This window comes from Salmo salar, chromosome 11 (assembly GCF_965601325.2).
Source record: "Salmo salar chromosome 11, fSalSal1, whole genome shotgun sequence".
Taxonomy (NCBI): Eukaryota; Metazoa; Chordata; class Actinopteri; order Salmoniformes; family Salmonidae; genus Salmo; species Salmo salar.
Genome location: NC_138301.1, coordinates 38,404,355 through 38,426,546, shown reverse-complemented (window position 1 = coordinate 38,426,546; position 22,192 = coordinate 38,404,355). Strand labels below are relative to the sequence as shown.

The window sequence follows — 22,192 nt, the reverse complement described above, 5'->3', positions numbered from 1 at the left end:
CCCTGAACTTGGCGGGTGTCTGAATAGCTCACCGTGATGGCGAGCTATGTACTCAGAATATTGAAAAATGTGCTTTCGCCGAAAAGCTATTTTAAAATCTGACACAGCAATTGCATAAAGGAGTTATGCATCTATAATTCTTAAAATAATTGTTATGTATTTTGTCGACGTTTATGATGAGTATTTTTGTAAATTCACCGGAAGTTTTTGGTGGGGATACATTTTCTGAACGTCACGCGCCAATGTAAAAAGCTGTTTTTGGATATAAATATGAACTTGATTGAACAAAACATACATGTATTGTATAACAATGTCCTAGGAGTGTCATCTGATGAAGATCATCAAAGGTTAGTGCTTCATTTAGCTGTGTTTTGGGTTTTATTGACATATATGCTTGCTTGGAAAATGGCTGTGTGGTTATTTTGGTCTATGTACTCTCCTAACATAATCTAATGTTTTGCTTTCGCTGTAAAGCCTTTTTGAAATTGGACAACGTGGTTGGATTCAGGAGAGGTTTATCTTTCAAATGGTGTAAAATAGTCGTATGTTTGAAAAATGTAGGTTTTGTATTTCGCGCCATGCGATCCCATTGGCTGTTGGCTAGGGGTTCCGCTCTAGCGGAACGCCTAGATGTAAGAGGTTATTAAAAGATATCATGAATCATCCACAAGTTTGAAAAATATCTAGTTATGGAGCAGATGGAGCAAATGATCACCTGGAGCAGATGATCTCCTGTGAGCTCTGTGCTGTGTGCAGCTCTTTGAACAGGTTGTTGGAGAGGTCTAGGGTCCGGAGCTGTATGAGCCCCCAGGGGACCACGGAGGGCAGGGAGCTGAGGCTGTTACAGGACAGGTCCAGGTGGGAGATACGGGACGACACGTCCATGAACCAGTCCAGCTCCAACCACGGCAGCTTCAGACCTGACCAACGGCCACATAGTAGCTAGAGGGGGAGAGAGGAAACAACATGTTGGCTGACGTTTTTATGGTGCACAACACACACACACACACACACACACACAGCACCTGGCCTGACCAACACACTGGGTAAAACATAACACATTCACAGAGAGAAAAATACATACATACATACATACATACATACCATACATACACACAGACACACAAACGCAGACACACAAACGCAGACACACACACAGACACAAATACACACACACCTTCCCTCAGTTACCTTTTCTCCCGCTGGTTCTGTGTGTGTGTCTGCTTCTTCTACCAGTCGTTGTTCAACGAGCAGTCTGCTGAAGGCTGGATAATCCATCAGGGTGTATGAGGACAGCCCAGCGCCATTCTGCAGCAGGAATCTAGCTATCTCCTCATTACCTACACAGAACACAGTTAGATATCCGGACGTTCTGAACAGACCCCTGGTCTAAGATAACAGGAAGCGCTCCTCATTTCTCCACCAATATGCCCAGAGTAAGCTGAAGTTGCTCATAGACACTGATTTTGAGTGAGTTTTGCATTTCCCCATCTAATGGTTAAGCGTTGGGGAAGCTGATCCTATATCATAAAGCCAGAATAAGGAAGTGAGTTGGATTGGAGGCTGAATTGGAGACACAGTAGAGTAGGAGGAAATCCCCGTCTGCTGTTTTCAGCCTGACAACACACCACAGTAGGAATGTCTAACTCTAACATTTGGTCCAAAGTGATTAATAAGTAAGCATACATCAAATCTAATCAACTTCTATTGGTCGCATACACATATTTAGCAGATGTTATTGCGGGTGTAGCAAAATGCTGGTGTTCCTAGCTCCAACAGTGCAGTAATATCGAATAATGCGAGAAATAATTTTTACAAAAAATAAAAACCGCAAGATACAGTGCAAGCTTCTATACTTGACTGTGTTCTCTACTTTTGTGTGAGGCGTGTGTGTGTGTGTGGCTTATGTGTGAGGTATTTGTGGGCTGTGTTCATTTGTGTGTGTATGTATATACACACTATCGTGCAAAAGTTTGGGGTCACTTAGAAATGTCGCCTCTTCACTGTTGACGTTGAGACTGGTGTTTTGTGGGTACTATTTAATGAAGCTGCCAGTTGAGGCCTTGTGATGCGTCTGTTTCTCAAACTAGACACTCTAATGTACTTGTCCTCTTTCTCAATTTTGCACCAGGGCCTCCCACTACTCTTTCTATTCTGGTTAGAGCCTGTTTGCGTGAAGGGAGTAGTACACAGTGTTGTACAAGATCTTCAGTTTCTTGGCAATTTCTCGCATGGAATAGCATTCATTTCTCAGAACAAGAATAGACTGACGAGTTTCAGAAGAAAGTTCTTTGTTTCTGGCCATTTTGAGCCTGTAATCGAACCCACAAATGCTGATGCTCCAGATACTCAACTAGTCTAAAGAAGAACAGTTTTATTGCTTCTTTAATAAGCACAACACTTTTCAGCTGTGCTAACATAATTGCAAAAGGGTTTTCTAATGATCAAATAGCCTTTTAAAATGATAAACTTGGATTAGCTAACACAATGTGCCATTGGAACACAGGAGTGATGGTTGCTGATAATGGGCCTCTGTATGCCTATGTAGACATTCCATTAAAAATCTGCCGTTTCCAGCTACAATAGTCATTTACAACACTAACACTGTCTACACAGTATTTCTAATACATTTTATGTAATTTTAATGGACCAAAAATGTTGCTTATATTGCAAAAACAAGGAGATTTCTAAGTGAAGCCAAACTTTTGAACGGTAGTGTATGTGTGGCGTATGTGTGCACGTGTACAGTATGTGTGTATGTGGAGTACATGTACAGTGAGGGAAAAAAGTATTTGATCCCCTGCTGATTTTGTAAGTTTGCCCACTGACAAAGAAATGATCAGTCTATAATTTTAATGGTAGGTTTATTTGAACAGTGAGAGACGGAATAACAACAAAAAAATCCAGAAAAACATATGTCAAAAATGTTATAAAATGATTTGCATTTTAATGAGGGAAATAAGTATTTGACCCCTCTGCAAAACATGACTTAGTACTTGGTGGCAAAACCCTTGTTGGCAATCACAGAGGTCAGACGTTTCTTGCCACCAGGTTTTCACACATCTCAGGAGGGATTTTGTCCCAGTCCTCTTTGCAGATCTTCTCCAAGTCATTAAGGTCTGGAGACTGGCTAGGCCACTCCAGGACCTTAATGTGCTTCTTCTTGAGCCACTCCTTTGTTGCCTTGGTCGTGTGTTTTGGGTCATTGTCATGCTGGAATACCCATCCACGACCCATTTTCAATGCCCTGGCTGAGGGAAGGAGGTTCTCACCCAAGATTTGACGGTACATGGCCCCGTCCATCGTCCCTTTGATGCGGTGAAGTTGTCCTGTCCCCTTAGCAGAAAAACACCCCCAAAGCATAATGTTTCCACCTCCATGTTTGACGGTGGGGATGGTGTTCTTGGGGTCATAGGCAGCATTCCTCCTCCTCCAAACACGGCGAGTTGAGTTGATGCCAAAGAGCTCCATTTTGGTCTCATCTGACCACAACACTTTCACCCAGTTGTCCTCTGAATCATTCAGATGTTCATTGGCAAACTTCAGACGGGCATGTATATGTGCTTTCTTGAGCAGGGGGACCTTGCGGGCGCTGCATGATTTCAGTCCTTCACGGCGTAGTGTGTTACCAATTGTTTTCTTGGTGACTATGGTCCCAGCTGCCTTGAGATCATTGACAAGATCCTCCCGTGTAGTTCTGGGCTGATTCCTCACCGTTCTCATGATCATTGCAACTCCACGAGGTGAGATCTTGCATGGAGCCCCAGGCCGAGGGAGATTGACAGTTATTTTGTGTTTCTTCCATTTGTGAATAATCGCACCAACTGTTGTCACCTTCTCACCAAGCTGCTTGGCGATGGTCTTGTAGCCCATTCCAGCCTTGTATAGGTCTACAATCTTGTCCCTGACATCCTTGGAGAGCTCTTTGGTCTTGGCCATGGTGGAGAGTTTGGAATTTGATTGATTGATTGCTTCTGTAAACAGGTGTCTTTTATACAGGTAACAAGCTGAGATTAGGAGCACTCCCTTTAACCTGTTAGGGCTAGGGGGCAGTATTTGCACGGCTGGATAAAAAAAATGTACCCGATTTAATCTGGTTACTAATCCTACCCAGTAACTAGAATATGCATATACTTATTATATATGGATAGAAAACACTCTAAAGTTTCTAAAACTGTTTGAATGGTGTCTGTGAGTATAACAGAACTCATTTGGCAGGCAAAACCCTGAGACATTTTCTGACAGGAAGTGGATACCTGATGTGTTGTATTACCTTTAAACCTATCCCATTGAAAAACACAGGGGCTGAGGAATATTTTGGCACTTCCTATTGCTTCCACTAGATGTCACCAGCCTTTACAAAGTGTTTTGAGTCTTCTGGAGGGAGATCTGACCGAACAAGAGCCATGGAACGATGATGGCCCATTAGACACCTGGCGCGCGAGTTCATGTTGGGTACCCTCGTTCCAATACGTTATAAAAGAGTATGCATTCGTCCACCTTGAATATTATTCATGTTCTGGTTAAAAAAGGCCCTAATGATTTATGCTATACAACGTTTGACATGTTTGAACGAACGTAAATATATTTTTTCCCCTCGTTCATGACGAGAAGTCCGGCTGGCTTAGATCATGTGCTAACAAGACGGAGATTTTTGGACATAAATGATGAGCTTTTTTGAACAAAACTACATTCGTTATGGACCTGTGATACCTGGAAGTGACATCTGATGAAGAGAATCAAAGGTAATGGATTATTTACATAGTATTTTCGATTTTAGATCTCCCCAACATGACGTCTAGTCTGTATCGCAACGCGTATTTTTCTGGGCGCAGTGCTCAGATTATTGCAAAGTGTGATTTCCCAGTAAAGTTATTTTTAAATCTGGCAAGTTGATTGCGTTCAAGAGATGTAAATCTATAATTCTTTAAATGACAATATAATATTTTACCAATGTTTTCTAATTTTAATTATTTAATTTGTGGTGTTGACTTGACTGCCGGTTATTGGAGGGAAACGATTTCCTCAACATCAATGCCATAGTAAAACGCTGTTTTTGGATATAAATATGAACTTGATAGAACTAAAAATGCATGCATTGTCTAACATAATGTCCTAGGAGTGTCATCTGATGGAGATTGTAAAAGGTTAGTGCATCATTTTAGCTGGTTTTATGGTTTTGGTGACCCTGTCTTTGAATTGACAAAACATTACACACAACTCTTGTAAATGTACTGTCCTAACATACTCTAAATTTATGCTTTCGCCGTAAAACCTTTTTGAAATCGTAAAACGTGGTTAGATTAAGGAGATGTTTATCTTTCAAAGGGTGTAAAATAGTTGTATGTTTGAAAAATTTGAATTTTGACATTTATTTGGATTCAAATTTGCCGCTCTTGAAATGCACCTGCTGTTGATGGAGTGCACCACGGGGGGGACGCTAGCGTCCCACCTAGCCCATAGAGGTTAAGAGTGTGCTCCTAATCTCAGCTCGTTACCTGCATAAAAGACACCTGGGAGCCAGAAATCTTTCTGATTGAGAGGGGGTCAAATACTTATTTCCCTCATTAAAATGCAAATCAATTTATAACATTTTTGACATGCGTTTTTCTTGATTTTTTTTATGTTATTCTGTCTCTCACTGTTGAACTAAACCTACCATTAAAATTATAGAATGATCATTTCTTTGTCAGTGGGCAAACTCAGCAGGGGATCAAATACTTTTTTCCCCTCACTGTACACTGTGTATCTTGCTGTCTACCTGCGCGTGCAGCAGCATAGAGAGGCAGCCCCGTGATGACAGCAAACTCCTCCTGGTGGATGGCACAGTCCTCAGCGTCGGCATGGTAATCCTGCACCAACATTCTAACCACCTCCAGGTGACCCTGTTGGCACGCCGACACCAACATCCAGTTTAGCAGATCTCTGTGGACACACGGACCTGAGAGAGACAAGCAATCTGTTTATCATCTACTAACTATGACAGACAGACAGACAGACAGACAGACAGACAGACAGACAGACAGACAGACAGACAGACAGACAGACAGACAGACAGACAGACAGACAGACAGACAGACAGACAGACAGACAGACAGACAGACAGACAGACAGACAGACAGACAGACAGACAGACAGACAGACAGACAGACAGACAGACAGACAGACAGACAGACAGACAGACAGACAGACAGACAGACAGACAGACAGACAGACAGACAGACAGACAGACAGACAGACAGACAGACAGACAGACAGACAGACAGACAGACAGACAGACGAACCACGTCTCACACACACACAAACACTTTCAAAACAATACCTGCAATCTGTTACTATCTATTAACTACTACAACTACACAAACACAGGTGGAAAATGTCACACACACACAGCATTGTCACCTGGTACTGAGTCGAGCAGCTCTCTGACCAGGCTGACATGTCCATAGTGTGCAGCCAGGATGGCTGGGTTTCCCTCCGACGGCTCCAGGGGCAGGGGCACACGGGCCTCATGGAGGAGGTAACTCACGCTCTCCGCATCACCATGCTGGGTGGCCACACACAGGAGACGCAGCTGAGGAAGTGACGGGAATAGGATAAGTTAGTATATTAACAGATAGTCAAGTTTTGTTCAAGTCCACCTCTACCATAGGCTCCACCTTAGCTGATCTGTAGCCAACTCTTCATTCACTGTCATGCTATACAGTTGGGAGCAGGGGGACATTTAATTCCAATCACAGTCAATCCAGGAAGTACACTGAAATTCCAATTCTCTTCAATGTTTTTCAATGAGGAACATTTGGAATTGGAATTTGGTGTCGTTTCTGAATTGATTGGAATTGAAATGGAATTGACCCCAACCCTGGTTGGGAGCATTCAAAAGTTACCATGTACTGCAGCCAGTGTTGCCAATTTAGCAACTTTGTCGCTATATTTAGCTAGTGTTCGGATCCCTCCAGCTACCTTTTGGGAAGTTTTGACACCAAGGGTTACTATGGTTTTGATAGCATTTAGTGACTTTTCCCACTCAATTCTGCCGCAAATTGGTGCTGTGATGTTGTCGCAGCAATGGCAAAATGTCATCTAGTGACAAATCAAGGAGCTAATAGCCATTCTCACTGAAAATGTGTTGGCAATACTGACTGCAGCCAGGTAAAAACATGAGCATCAAAGTTGATGTAATGGCACCATCAGGTGGGCAATCAACGATGTACGACCAATAGATGAGTTAGCCACAGCACATCCAGTATGGAACGAGGCGACCAAGAGATGAGTTAGCCACAGCACATCCAGTATGGAACGAGGCGACCAAGAGATGAGTTAGCCACAGCACATCCAGTATGGAACGAGGCGACCAATAGATGAGTTAGCCACAGCACATCTAGTATGGAACGAGGCTACCTCTACAACACCTGGATAAGGTGTTAGTGCTTGGCTGAAATAGAATTAGGACTGTCCCCAACTAAAGAAAAGATATTGGTTGACCGAAAGTTGTTTGGTCAAAAGAACAATCGATTTGTCAAAATTTTAAGCCTGTATTTTTCCATTTATAGACACACCCTACATGTTTTAATAAAATCAACTATATGCATTGAGCTTGTCTGATGCTTTAAGCTTACGGTTTGATGAAATAAGAAATGCCTCAAGAGGGCACCAGAGATCTAGATAACCAGAAGACCTTAACCTGACCCAACTATTCTCCTCCTGCTCCTGCTGGCTTTCGCAGATTATGACGTTACTCTCCTGAAGTTGCCGGTAATAGGCTGCAGGAGGACTCGGCAACCTTTCTCATGTGGAATGCCGATTTATCTTACCATTTCTACCGATCTGCGTGCCAGTTATGTTTTTCATAAACACATTTTCGTGAAACAGTTTCATTTAATTTATAATATCTTCATATCTCAAAATCATTGTCATGTGGTTAATCAAAATTCTATCCAAAAGAAAATGATAAACCTAAAAAGTAACTTCTATTGCCATTGCCAACTATGTAAAAATAGCCTACATAAAGCCAAACAGTACCAGCACACAAAATGAGTACTGGAACCTATTTCAGTCCAAGTCAAGCACTGATAAAATGTAATCAGGTAGGCCTATTTTATGACGTTTCCACTGGATCAGAGCAAGACATTTTTCTCTTTCACGCTGAGTGGTTATCGAAAGGGAGAGAGCTGGAAAGATTTTTCAAATACATTAAGGAACTATTGTAATTCTCAACTAATATAAAAACAGACTTTGTTTGCTTGCTGTTTAAGGTGAAGAAAACTTTACTTTGAGAAGCTCCACAGGTCATTCGTGGTGGTGCGTTAAGCCAATCAGAAATACTATCACATTCCCAAATGGGCACATTTATATACATTTGTGCACAGGCCAGGTCTACTATAGGTTTACTTCTATGCGTGCGCATCCTTACTCAACATTGACAGGAGCGCTCCAACAAAAGACAATGACTAAATTGACAAAATGTGTAAATGGAATGAAATAAACCAAAACTTGTTTCTCACAAGTGTAGCACAGGTTGTGTACTCTGAAAACAACGTGTCCACTCCAACAATGAGAACTGGAAGACTGGAATAATAATATCGAATGCATTAACAGAAATGACCATAACTAAATTAACAAACATTGTAGATGAGACATTATATGAATTGACGGTCAATGTACTACTGGTGATATGTAAATGAAGAAGTGATATAAACTAACAAACGCAAACAATTCACACAATGAATTTATGAAACAATGAATGTGCGCACAAATTGGCAGGAGAGAGCGCATTCTGCAGAGAGAAGTGCATTGGCCATGCAGCATTTACGGTGAAACGGCCTCAGCAGAAGTCAGGGCATTCATACTTCTTGCGCATCGTGGAGCAGTGCAGAGCTGTTGTCAAGGAAGTGAGTTTGTGTTTTCTACAGGATGTATCCCCCTCCACCTACTGTCAACCAATCATGTCAGTGCGGAGCGACACAGAACACACCGCATTGTTACAACATTTGGAAAGCGCATGGCGACGCGGTATGGTGCTTGATTTGGCCTTTGCATGCCTCTGGAGGCGCCGCAATTGCGTCACACCCTCCATATAGAGCCACCGACCACATTTGTCGGATCAAGCAAAAACTGACAAATAAATGTACATTTCAGAGTTCTAAAAAAAAAAAAAAATGCAATTTTCAGGGAACAAGTAATGGGTTAACAACTTACAGCTGTTCTGCAGCAATGGAAGTAAATTAAGCCTTGAAAGTTGATGCTAACAATTCCTACAGGCGTCCCAACTTTGGTTGATTACTTACAAACTCTCTGTCTGTATAAAAGCAGTGTTGGAACAGACTGTGTTACTACACACTCTTAAGCATTATTTGGACAGTATTGTACTGCAGGAAGTAGTATATTGATATCATAATGGCGAGAAAAAGGCAATTAACAAAGGAAGACAGATAGACCAGTATAACCCTTAAAAGTGCAGGTCTTTCCTAGAAAAGAAAGAAAGCCTAGGTGTCAGTCAGTAGTTTCCTACACCATCAAAAGGCACTTGGAAACTGGAGGAAACTCAGACAGGAAGAGGTCTGGCAGACACAAAGCCACAACAGAATCAGAAGAAAGGTTTCTGAGAGTCAACAGCTTGCGTGATAGGCTGCTCACAGGACAACAGCTTCAAGCTGTTCTGTGAAGGGAGTAGTACACAGCGTTGTATGAGATCTCCAGTTTCTTGGCAATTTCTCACATGGAATAGCCTTCATTTCTCAGAACAAGAATCGGCTGACGAGTTTCAAAAGAAAGTTATTTGTTTCTGGCCATTTTGAGCCTGTAATCAAACCCACAAATGCTGACGCTCCAGATACTCAACTATTCTAAAGAAGGACAGTTTTATTGCTTCTTTAAATCAGCACAACAGTTTTCAGCTGTGCTAACATAATTGCAAAAGGGTTTTCTATTGATCAATTAGCCTTTTAAAATGATAAACTTGGATTAGCTAACACAATGTGCCATTGGAACACAGGAGTGATGGTTGCTGATAATAGGCCTATGTAGACCTAACATTAACAATGTCTACACTGTATTTCTGATAAATGTTATGTTAATGGACCAAAAAAATTTGCTTTTCTCAAACACGTTACTGCTTGACTAAAACAATCTCGGGCCGATCAACAGCCTAATGACCAAACAATTGACCAGTCGACTAATAGAATACTGTGCCCACTGACTGTTGTTCTCTAGGACCAGAGTTGGACCTGGTCTCTGTTCTCATTCCACAGAAACCACAGACAGTTCCAATGCTGAACTTTGTGATTGTATTGTAGGCAAGCACAGGATGGCAGTGTAACTGTTTGAAGTATTGATATATATTAACTGTATCGACCGACTGAATACTTTTTGGGTTCCTTTGGGCACCATGCAGTCTACACACAGTTGTGTTGCCCTACTTCTTACGTAAAGGCTTTTTAAGCACTGGAGAGAGTTGCCAAGCTGCTTTCAAGCACACAGACCTCGTTCAGCTATAATTCCTGGTTACCACTGGCCGACATAAGTACCACTGGCCGACATGTTGTGAGGAAGCCTAAAAGTAGCAGTATGAATCAAGCGTCGGGGTATTTTAGGGTACAAGAACAGAAGCCATGTAAATAAAAAAAACAGTTCTCCTTTTTCAATCTGACACACAATTGTTTTATAGGCATGTATGCATTTTACATTATCTCCAGTCAACCTGTATAACCAGTTCTCAGGAACATGGCAGTAACTGGGTCTCCATATCTCCAGTCAACCTGTATAACCAGTTCTCAGGAACATGGCAGTAACTGGGTCTCCATATCTCCAGTCAACCTGTATAACCAGTTCTCAGGAACATGGCAGTAACTGGGTCTCCATATCTCCAGTCAACCTGTATAACCAGTTCTCAGGAACATGGCAGTAACTGGGTCTCCATATCTCCAGTCAACCTGTATAACCAGTTCTCAGGAACATGGCAGTAACTGGGTCTCCATATCTCCAGTCAACCTGTATTACCAGTTCTCAGGAACATGGCAGTAACTGGGTCTCCATATCTCCAGTCAACCTGTATTACCAGTTCTCAGGAACATGGCAGTAACTGGGTCTCCATATCTCCAGTCAACCTGTATAACCAGTTCTCAGGAACATGGCAGTAACTGGGTCTCCATATCTCCAGTCAACCTGTATTACCAGTTCTCAGGAACATGGCAGTAACTGGGTCTCCATATCTCCAGTCAACCTGTATTACCAGTTCTCAGGAACATGGCAGTAACTGGGTTGTATTCAGTAGGGAGAAAACGTCTTGAAATGCAGTGAAACCTGGAGGTACTAGCTGAAATCGTCCGATAATAGCCGGAACATATGCTGGTGTGTCAAGTGTTAAATTACAGTGAGCTCCACATCAAATCTATTCCTGAATGACAGGAAGACAAGCAGATAAAAGGTAACCAAGTGCAACACTGAACACGCTAGGAAAGGAGAAGGGGGTTTGGCAGCATGGTTGTTTGGAACCTATCGTATGCACACATACACGCACACAAGATTACTGTCCCATAATGATCCATACAGTAATGAGATTACTGTCCCGTTATGAACCATACAGTAATGAGATTACTGTCCAATAATGATTCATACAGTAATGAGATTACAGTCCCATAATGATCCATACAGTAATGAGATTACTGTCCCATAAAGTAATGAGATTACTGTCCCATAAAGTAATGAGATTACTGTCCCATAAAGTAATGAGATTACTGTCCCATAAAGTAATGAGATTACTGTCCCATAAAGTAATGTCCCATAAAGTAATGAGATTACTGTCCCATAAAGTAATGAGATTACTGTCCCATAAAGTAATGAGATTACTGTCCCATAAAGTAATGAGAATACTGTCCCATAAAGTAATGAGATTACTGTCCCATAAAGTAATGAGATTACTGTCCCATAAAGTAATGAGATTACTGTCCCATAATGATCCATATAGTAATGAGATTACAGTCCCATAATGATCCATACAGTAATGAGAGTACTGTCCCATTATGATCCATACAGTAATGAGGTTACTGTCCCGTTATGAACCATACAGTAATGAGATTACTGTACCATAATGATCCATACAGTAATGAGATTACTGTCCCATAATGATCCATACAGTAATGAGATTACTGTCCCATAAAGTAATGAGATTACTGTCCCATAATGATCTATATAGTAATGAGATTACTGTCCCGTTATGAACCATACAGTAATGAGATTACTGTCCCGTTATGAACCACACAGTAATGAGATTACTGTAATCTACGTAAATAAGTGATGTGTCAGTAGAACAGAGGTAATAAAGAAACATGGAATCAGTACTTGAATTGGTTCTGTATTGAAGGGAGTATTTCATAGTGCTAATGGAGAGGCAGGAGAGAGAAAGGCAGAACTAGGCCACTTGTCTCCTGACACTGTCCCTGGCAGGCTGGGATCCAGTCCAAAACAACAAGCGCAGTACACCCACTCTAGAATATCAACAAACTATCACATAACTAGAGTACACCTCAGAGAACACACAGTCTTTATATCACACCCGTATCTAACAACAACAACTACAGCATCAAAATAAACTCACACACACAGTACAGGACCAAGTCAAAGCCACAGACATGTCACAGTGTAGGGCTGTTGCTGTCTTTGTGTCAAGGCAGTGGGACTTCAGTGGTGTTGAACCATGAGGGGCCGTAGGACCATGAGGGGCTGTAGGACCATGAGGGGCCGTAGGACCATGAGGGGCTGTAGGACCATGAGGGGCCGTAGGACCATGAGGGGCCGTAGGACCATGAGGGGCTGTAGGACTGATCAACACCACGATGCAGCCTTACACATCTCTTACTCACACACACAATGTCAACACACACACACACAGTGACATGTCAACACACACACAGTGACATGTCAACACACACACACACACACACACAGTGACATGTAAACACACACAGTGACATGTCAACACACACACACACACACACACACACACACACACACACACACACACACACACACAGTGACATGTTAACACACACAGTGACATGTAAACACACACAGTGACATGTAAACACACACACACACAGTGACATGTAAACACACACACACACACACACACACAGTGACATGTAAACACACACACACACACAGTGACATGTAAACACACACACACGTAAACACACAGTGACATGTAAACACACACCACGTAAACACACACACACACACACACACACACACACACAGATATGTAAACACACACACACACTGACATGTAAACACACACACACACTGACATGTAAACACACACACACTGACACGTAAACACACACACACACACACACAGTGACACGTAAACACACACACACGTAAACACACACACACAGTGACATGTAAACACACACACACACACAGTGACATGTAAACACACACACACACAGTGACATGTAAACACACACACACACACTGACATGTAAACACACACACACACACAGTGACATGTAAACACACACGCACACAGTGACATGTAAACACACACGCACACAGTGACATGTAAACACACACGCACACAGTGACATGTAAACACACACGCACACAGTGACATGTAAACACACACACACAGTGACATGTAAACACACACACACAGTGACATGTAAACACACACACAGTGACATGTAAACACACACACAGTGACATGTAAACACACACACAGTGACATGTAAACACACACACAGTGACATGTAAACACACACACAGTGACATGTAAACACACACACAGTGACATGTAAACACACACAGTGACATGTAAACACACACACAGTGACATGTAGACACACACACACACACACACACAGTGACATGTAAACACACACACACACACAGTGACATGTAAACACACACACACACAGTGACATGTAAACACACACACACACACAGTGACATGTAGACACACACACACACACACAGTGACATGTAGACACACACACACACACACACAGTGACATGTAGACACACACACACACACACAGTGACATGTAAACACACACACTCACAGTGACATGTAAACACACACACACACAGTGACATGTAAACACACACACACACAGTGACATGTAAACACACACACACACAGTGACATGTAAACACACACACACACAGTGACATGTAAACACACACACACACACACAGTGACATGTAGACACACACACACAGTGACATGTAGACACACACACACAGTGACATGTAAACACACACACACACACACAGTGACATGTAAACACACACACACACACACACACAGTGACATGTAAACACACACACACACACACAGTGACATGTAAACATACACACACACACAGTGACATGTAAACACACACACAGTGACATGTAAACACACACACACACACACAGTGACATGTAAACACACACACACACACACAGTGACATGTAAACACACACACACACACACAGTGACATGTAGACACACACACACACACACACAGTGACATGTAAACACACACACACACAGTGACATGTAAACACACACACACACAGTGACATGTAAACACACACACACACACAGTGACATGTAAACACACACACACACACACAGTGACATGTAAACACACACACAGTGACATGTAAACACACACACACACACACACAGTGACATGTAAACACACACACACACACACACACAGTGACATGTAAACACACACACACACACAGTGACATGTAAACACACACACACACACACACACACACACACACAGTGACATGTAAACACACACACACACACACACACACACACACACACAGTGACATGTAAACACACACACACACACACACACACAGTGACATGTAAACACACACACAGTGACATGTAAACACACACACAGTGACATGTAAACACACACACAGTGACATGTAAACACACACACAGTGACATGTAAACACACACACACACACACAGTGACATGTAAACACACACACACACACACACAGTGACATGTAAACACACACACACACACACAGTGACATGTAAACACACACACACACACACAGTGACATGTAAACACACACACACACACACAGTGACATGTAAACACACACACACACACACAGTGACATGTAAACACACACACACACACACAGTGACATGTAAACACACACACACACACACAGTGACATGTAAACACACACACACACACACAGTGACATGTAAACACACACACACAGTGACATGTAAACACACACACAGTGACATGTAAACACACACACAGTGACATGTAAACACACACACACGTGACATGTAAACACACACACAGTGACATGTAAACACACACACAGTGACATGTAGACACACACACACACACACACACAGTGACATGTAGACACACACACACACACACACACAGTGACATGTAGACACACACACACACACACACACAGTGACATGTAGACACACACACACACACACACACACACAGTGACATGTAGACACACACACACACACACACACAGTGACATGTAGACACACACACACACACACACACAGTGACATGTAGACACACACACACACACAGTGACATGTAGACACACACACACACACACACACAGTGACATGTAGACACACACACACACACACAGTGACATGTAGACACACACACACACACAGTGACATGTAGACACACACACACACACACACACACAGTGACATGTAGACACACACACAGTGACATGTAAACACACACACACACACACACACAGTGACATGTAAACACACACACACACACACAGTGACATGTAAACACACACACACACACACACACACACAGTGACATGTAAACACACACACACACAGTGACATGTAAACACACACACACACAGTGACATGTAAACACACACACACACAGTGACATGTAAACACACACACACACAGTGACATGTAAACACACACACAGTGACATGTAAACACACACACACAGTGACATGTAACACACACACACACACACACTGACATGTAAACACACACACACTGACATGTAAACACACACACACAGTGACACGTAAACACACACACACAGTGACACGTAAACACACACACAGTGACACGTAAACACACACACAGTGACACGTAAACACACACACAGTGACACGTAAACACACACACAGTGACACGTAAACACACACACACACACACACACACACACAGTGACACGTAAACACACACACACACAGTGACACGTAAACACACACACAGTGACACGTAAACACACACACAGTGACACGTAAACACACACACACACACACACAGTGACACGTAAACACACACACACACACACAGTGACACGTAAACACACACACACACACACACAGTGACACGTAAACACACACACACACACACACAGTGACACGTAAACACACACACACACAGTGACACGTAAACACACACACACACAGTGACACGTAAACACACACACACACACACACAGTGACACGTAAACACACACACACACACAGTGACACGTAAACACACACACACACACAGTGACACGTAAACACACACACACACACACACACAGTGACACGTAAACACACACACACACACACAGTGACACGTAAACACACACACACACACACACACAGTGACACGTAAACACACACACACACACACACACAGTGACACGTAAACACACACACACACACAGTGACACCCAAAAACACACACACACACAGTGACACGTAAACACACACACACACACAGTGACATGTAAACACACACACACACAGTGACATGTAAACACACACACACACACACACACGTAAACACACACACACACACACGTAAACACACACACACACACACAGTGAAACACACACACACACACACAGTGACATGTAAACACACACACACAGTGACATGTAAACACACACACACAGTGACATGTAAACACACACACACACACACAGTGACATGTAAACACACACACACACACACAGTGACATGTAAACACACACACACACACACAGTGACATGTAAACACACACACACACACACAGTGACATGTAAACACACACACACACAGTGACATGTAAACACACACACACACAGTGACATGTAAACACACACACACACAGTGACATGTAAACACACACACACACAGTGACATGTAAACACACACACACAGTGACATGTAAACACACACACACACACACACACAGTGACATGTAAACACACACACAGTGACATGTAAACACACACACAGTGACATGTAAACACACACACAGTGACATGTAAACACACACACACACACACAGTGACATGTAAACACACACACACACACACAGTGACATGTAAACACACACACACACAGTGACATGTAAACACACACACACACAGTGACATGTAAACACACACACACACAGTGACATGTAAACACACACACACACAGTGACATGTAAACACACACACACACAGTGACATGTAAACACACACACACACACACACAGTGACATGTAAACACACACACACACACACACTGACATGTAAACACACACACAGTGACATGTAAACACACACACAGTGACATGTAAACACACACACAGTGACATGTAAACACACACACACACAGTGACATGTAAACACACACACACACACACACAGTGACATGTAAACACACACACACACACAGTGACATGTAAACACACACACACACACACACACACACACACACACACACAGTGACATGTAAACACACACACAGTGACATGTAAACACACACACACACACACACAGTGACATGTAAACACACACACAGTGACATGTAAACACACACACACACACAGTGACATGTAAACACACACACAGTGACATGTAAACACACACACACACACAGTGACATGTAAACACACACGCACACAGTGACATGTAAATACACACACACAGTGACATGTAAATACACACACACAGTGACATGTAAATACACACACACAGTGACATGTAAATACACACATACAGTGACATGTAAATACACACAGTGATGTAAATAAATACACAAACACACAGTGACATGTAAATACACACAGTGAGGTAAATATACTGCTCAAAAAAATAAAGGGAACACTTAAACAACACATCCTAGATCTGAATGAAAGAAATAATCTTATTAAATACTTTTTTCTTTACATAGTTGAATGTGCTGACAACAAAATCACAAAAATAATCAATGGAAATCCAATTTATCAACCCATGGAGGTCTGGATTTGGAGTCACACTCAAAATTAAAGTGGAAAACCACACTACAGGCTGATCCAACTTTGATGTAATGTCCTTAAAACAAGTCAAAATGAGGCTCAGTAGTGTGTGTGGCCTCCACGTGCCTGTATGACCTCCCAGCAACGCCTGGGCATGCTCCTGATGAGGTGGCGGATGAAATACTTATTTCCCTCATTAAAATGCAAATCATTTTATAACATTTGTGACATGCGTTTTTCTGGATTTTTTTGTTGTTATTCCGTCTCTCACTGTTCAAATAAACCTACCATTAAAATTATAGACTGATCATTTCTTTGTCAGTGGGCAAACGTACCAAATCAGCAGGGGATCAAATACTTTTTTCCCCCACTGTAAATACACACACACACACACACACACACACACACACACACACACACACACACACACACACACACACACACACACACAGTGAGGTAAATACACACACACATAAATGAAAGTAAACATGTTGTTGTGCCACACCAGGAGGATATAACACATTAGATGGTTACAGTCACACCAAAACAATCTCTGTAACACATCACACATTATGCAGTACATATCTGCACTAGGCTAGAAAAACTATGGACTCCACATGACAAGCGCTCTCATTTAGTGTGTGTGTGTGTCAATGTTTGTGTGTGCAAGGATATGTGCATGTGCATGTGTGACAGATCCATCTCGGGTTGTGTGTGTGTGTGTGTGTGTGTGTGTGTGTGTGCGCGCGTGTGTGCATGCGTGTATTTTCGAGACAGGTCTGTCTCTCTCCGTTCCACTCACCCCCTCCAGCCGAGGACTAGCTGCACTACACTCCACACAGCAGGCTTGCTGGATCAGCTCCCGGGCCCTGCTGCTCTCTCCTTCCCTGTACGCTGCCTGGATGTTCTCCAGGGTTGGAGACGGACCCAGAGAAGAGGCTCCACCGCTGCCCATCGCAGACGCCTTGGCTCCCATGTCCTCCACTGACAAAGAACCTGGGGAGAGGAGGACAGAGGAAGAGAACAGAATAGAAGAGAACAGAAGAGAGGAGAAGACAGAGAAGAAGACAAGGAACAGAGAAGAGAGAAGAAGAGAGGAGCAGACAGAGAAGAGAGGAGCAGACAGAGAAGAGAGGAGCAGACAGAGAAGAGAGGAGAAGCGGAACATACTTCCATTAGATCAGACCAGCTGCAGTCTAACACAGTAACAGAATATTGGGGGAGTAGGCGTGCGCAGAGCACCGGTGGCAAGTAGGAAATAGGTCACCCTGCTAAAGAATGCAGTCTCTCTCTCTCTCTCTCCAGGAGCAGGCTCTAAAGACTACGTGGTTACCAGAGGGTGTGAGACACAGGGAGGCAGGCAGGAGGTTCCATCAGGACTGAAAACATAGTCTACCTACTCTCTGGATACTGGACTAGTGTTGGCGCTTGGAGCGAACACACACACACACACACACACACACACACACACACACACACACACACACTCACCCAATAAGAAGCTCTCATGTTCATTCGAAAACGTCAGTTTGCACTAATGAATAAACCCCAGGTTTATCAGCCTTTGGAAAGAGTGAACTGATATCTCAATACAGGTCAGTATTACTTGACTTCAGTGGTTTCAGTGTGGTAATAATTTCTACCTAGATGCTCAGAAGCCCTGATTGAACATCAATTGAGTGTGCTGGTCTTCATACACACAGTGGGTCAGTTCATGGGGTGAACAATCCACATAGAAAAGCAATGGGCAATTCAAACATGTCCATTCATCCTCTGCACTGGAATTGAATCAATCCCAGCCCTGGTATCTAGAGACTTCTCCAGTATATAGTTGACCTGAGTTAGTGACCTTAAAGGACTAGGCATGGATCGTGTTAATTAGGCACCAGAAGAAAACAGACTGAAACAGGGAGGGACTACTTGGACTTGTCCAATAAGAAACACTCATTGTGTGTCCTAATATACACAACCCTGGATTGGTTTGAATCCACTTACAACACAACAGAGAAGTACCCATCAATTCTGATGATGGCTCCTTATTCTACCACTGGGATGACACTTTTCCCCCATATACCTATTCCCCCTCTCTTCTCCCTTCTCCAGAACCAATATACCTATTCCCCCTCTCTTCTCCCTTCTCCAGAACCAATATACCTATTCCCCCTCTCTTCTCCCTTCTCCAGAACCAATATACCTATTCCCCCTCTCTTCTCCCTTCTCCAGAACCAATATACCTATTCCCCCTCTCTTCTCCCTTCTCCAGAACCAATATACCTATTCCCCCTCTCTTCTCCCTTCTCCAGAACCAATATACCTATTCCCCCTCTCTTCTCCCTTCTCCAGAACCAATATACCTATTCCCCCTCTCTTCTCCCTTCTCCAGAACCAATATACCTATTCCCCCTCTCTTCTCCCTTCTCCAGAACCAATATACCTATTCCCCCTCTCTTCTCCCTTCTCCAGAACCAATATACCTATTCCCCCTCTCTTCTCCCTTCTCCAGAACCAATATACCTATTCCCCCTCTCTTCTCCCTTCTCCAGAACCAATATACCTATTCCCCCTCTCTCTTCTCCCTTCTCCAGAACCAATATACCTATTCCCCCTCTCTCTTCTCCAGAACCAATATACCTATTCCCCCTCTCTCTTCTCCAGAACCAATATACCTATTCCCCCTCTCTCCCTTCCCCAGAACCTGTGACCCAATCCTTTCTTTAGGCTTTGCATTGACAATATAGGGTCGTATGTATGCATGTATGTATGTATGTATGCATGTATGTATGTATGCATGCATGTATGTATGTATGTGCTTCTGAGGTTATCTTGAGAAGATCAATTCCTGTATGTGATCTAAGAGAAATTCTAAGAGAGACTCAGAGACTGTAGCCATGCGAGTCCCTGTAACCATGCGAGTCCCTGTAACCATGCGAGTCCCTGTAACCATGCGAGTCCCTGTAACCATGCGAGTCCCTGTAACCATGCGAGTCCCTGTAACCATGCGAGTCCCTGTAACCATGTTTGTCTGCAAACCCTGTGGCTCCCTGTAACCCTGTGGGTGCCTGTAACCCTGTGGGTGCCTGTAACCCTGTGGCTCCCTGTAACCCTGTGGCTCCCTGTAACCCTGTGGCTCCCTGTAACCCTGTGGGTGCCTGCAGCCCTGTGGGTGCCTGCAGCCCTGAGCATCTCTGCAGCCCTGAGCATCTCTGCAGCCCTGAGCATCTCTGCAGCCCTGAGCATCTCTGCAGCCCTGAGCATCTCTGCAGCCCTGAGCATCTCTGCAGCCCTGAGCATCTCTGCAGCCCTGAGCATCTCTGCAGTCCTGAGCATCTCTGCAGTCCTGAGCATCTCTGCAGCCCTCTGATGTGGGCCTGCTGCTGCTGCTATATGTATGTATAATTAATATGGTGAGAGTCTGACTGGGCTATAAAGGCTGTATGAGAGAGACGGTGAGAGTCTGACTGGGCTATAAAGGCTGTATGAGAAAGCCAGAGGGACTGTAACCATTAGACCTGCCTGCACCCCCATGCGTCAATACTGTCCTCTTACTGGCCAGTCTGTGTGTCTGTGTGTGTGTGTGTGTGTGAGAAGAGACCTTGAAGGGCAAAGCAGAGCACAGACCAGGACACGCCACAACAAGGAAGAGTCCTCCCCCTCCTAAATCTGTCCATCTGATAGACAGAACAACAAGGAAGAGTCCTCCCCCTCCTAAATCTGCCCATCTGATAGACAGAACAACAAGGAAGAGTCCTCCCCCTCCTAAATCTGTCCATCTGATAGACAGAACAACAAGGAAGAGTCCTCCCCCTCCTAAATCTGTCCATCTGATAGACAGAACAACAAGGAAGAGTCCTCCCCCTCCTAAATCTGTCCATCTGATAGACAGAACAACAAGGAAGAGTCCTCCCCCTCCTAAATCTGCCCATCTGAT

General features: G+C 43.3%; 1 protein-coding gene across 1 annotated transcript in view; it reads right to left on the bottom strand.

Moving 5' to 3' along the window:
- Positions 1-22,192, bottom strand: part of LOC106593346 (leucine-rich repeat serine/threonine-protein kinase 1) — a 108,164-nt gene that overhangs the window by 75,883 nt on the left and 10,089 nt on the right. Inside the window, exons 3-7 of the mRNA XM_045689475.2 lie at positions 19,067-19,260; positions 6,403-6,574; positions 5,762-5,941; positions 1,192-1,340; positions 716-942 (exon numbers count right to left, since the gene is read on the bottom strand). Of these exons, the coding sequence (XP_045545431.2) occupies positions 716-942; positions 1,192-1,340; positions 5,762-5,941; positions 6,403-6,574; positions 19,067-19,260 (922 nt within the window). The remainder of the gene's footprint in view (positions 1-715; positions 943-1,191; positions 1,341-5,761; positions 5,942-6,402; positions 6,575-19,066; positions 19,261-22,192) is intronic.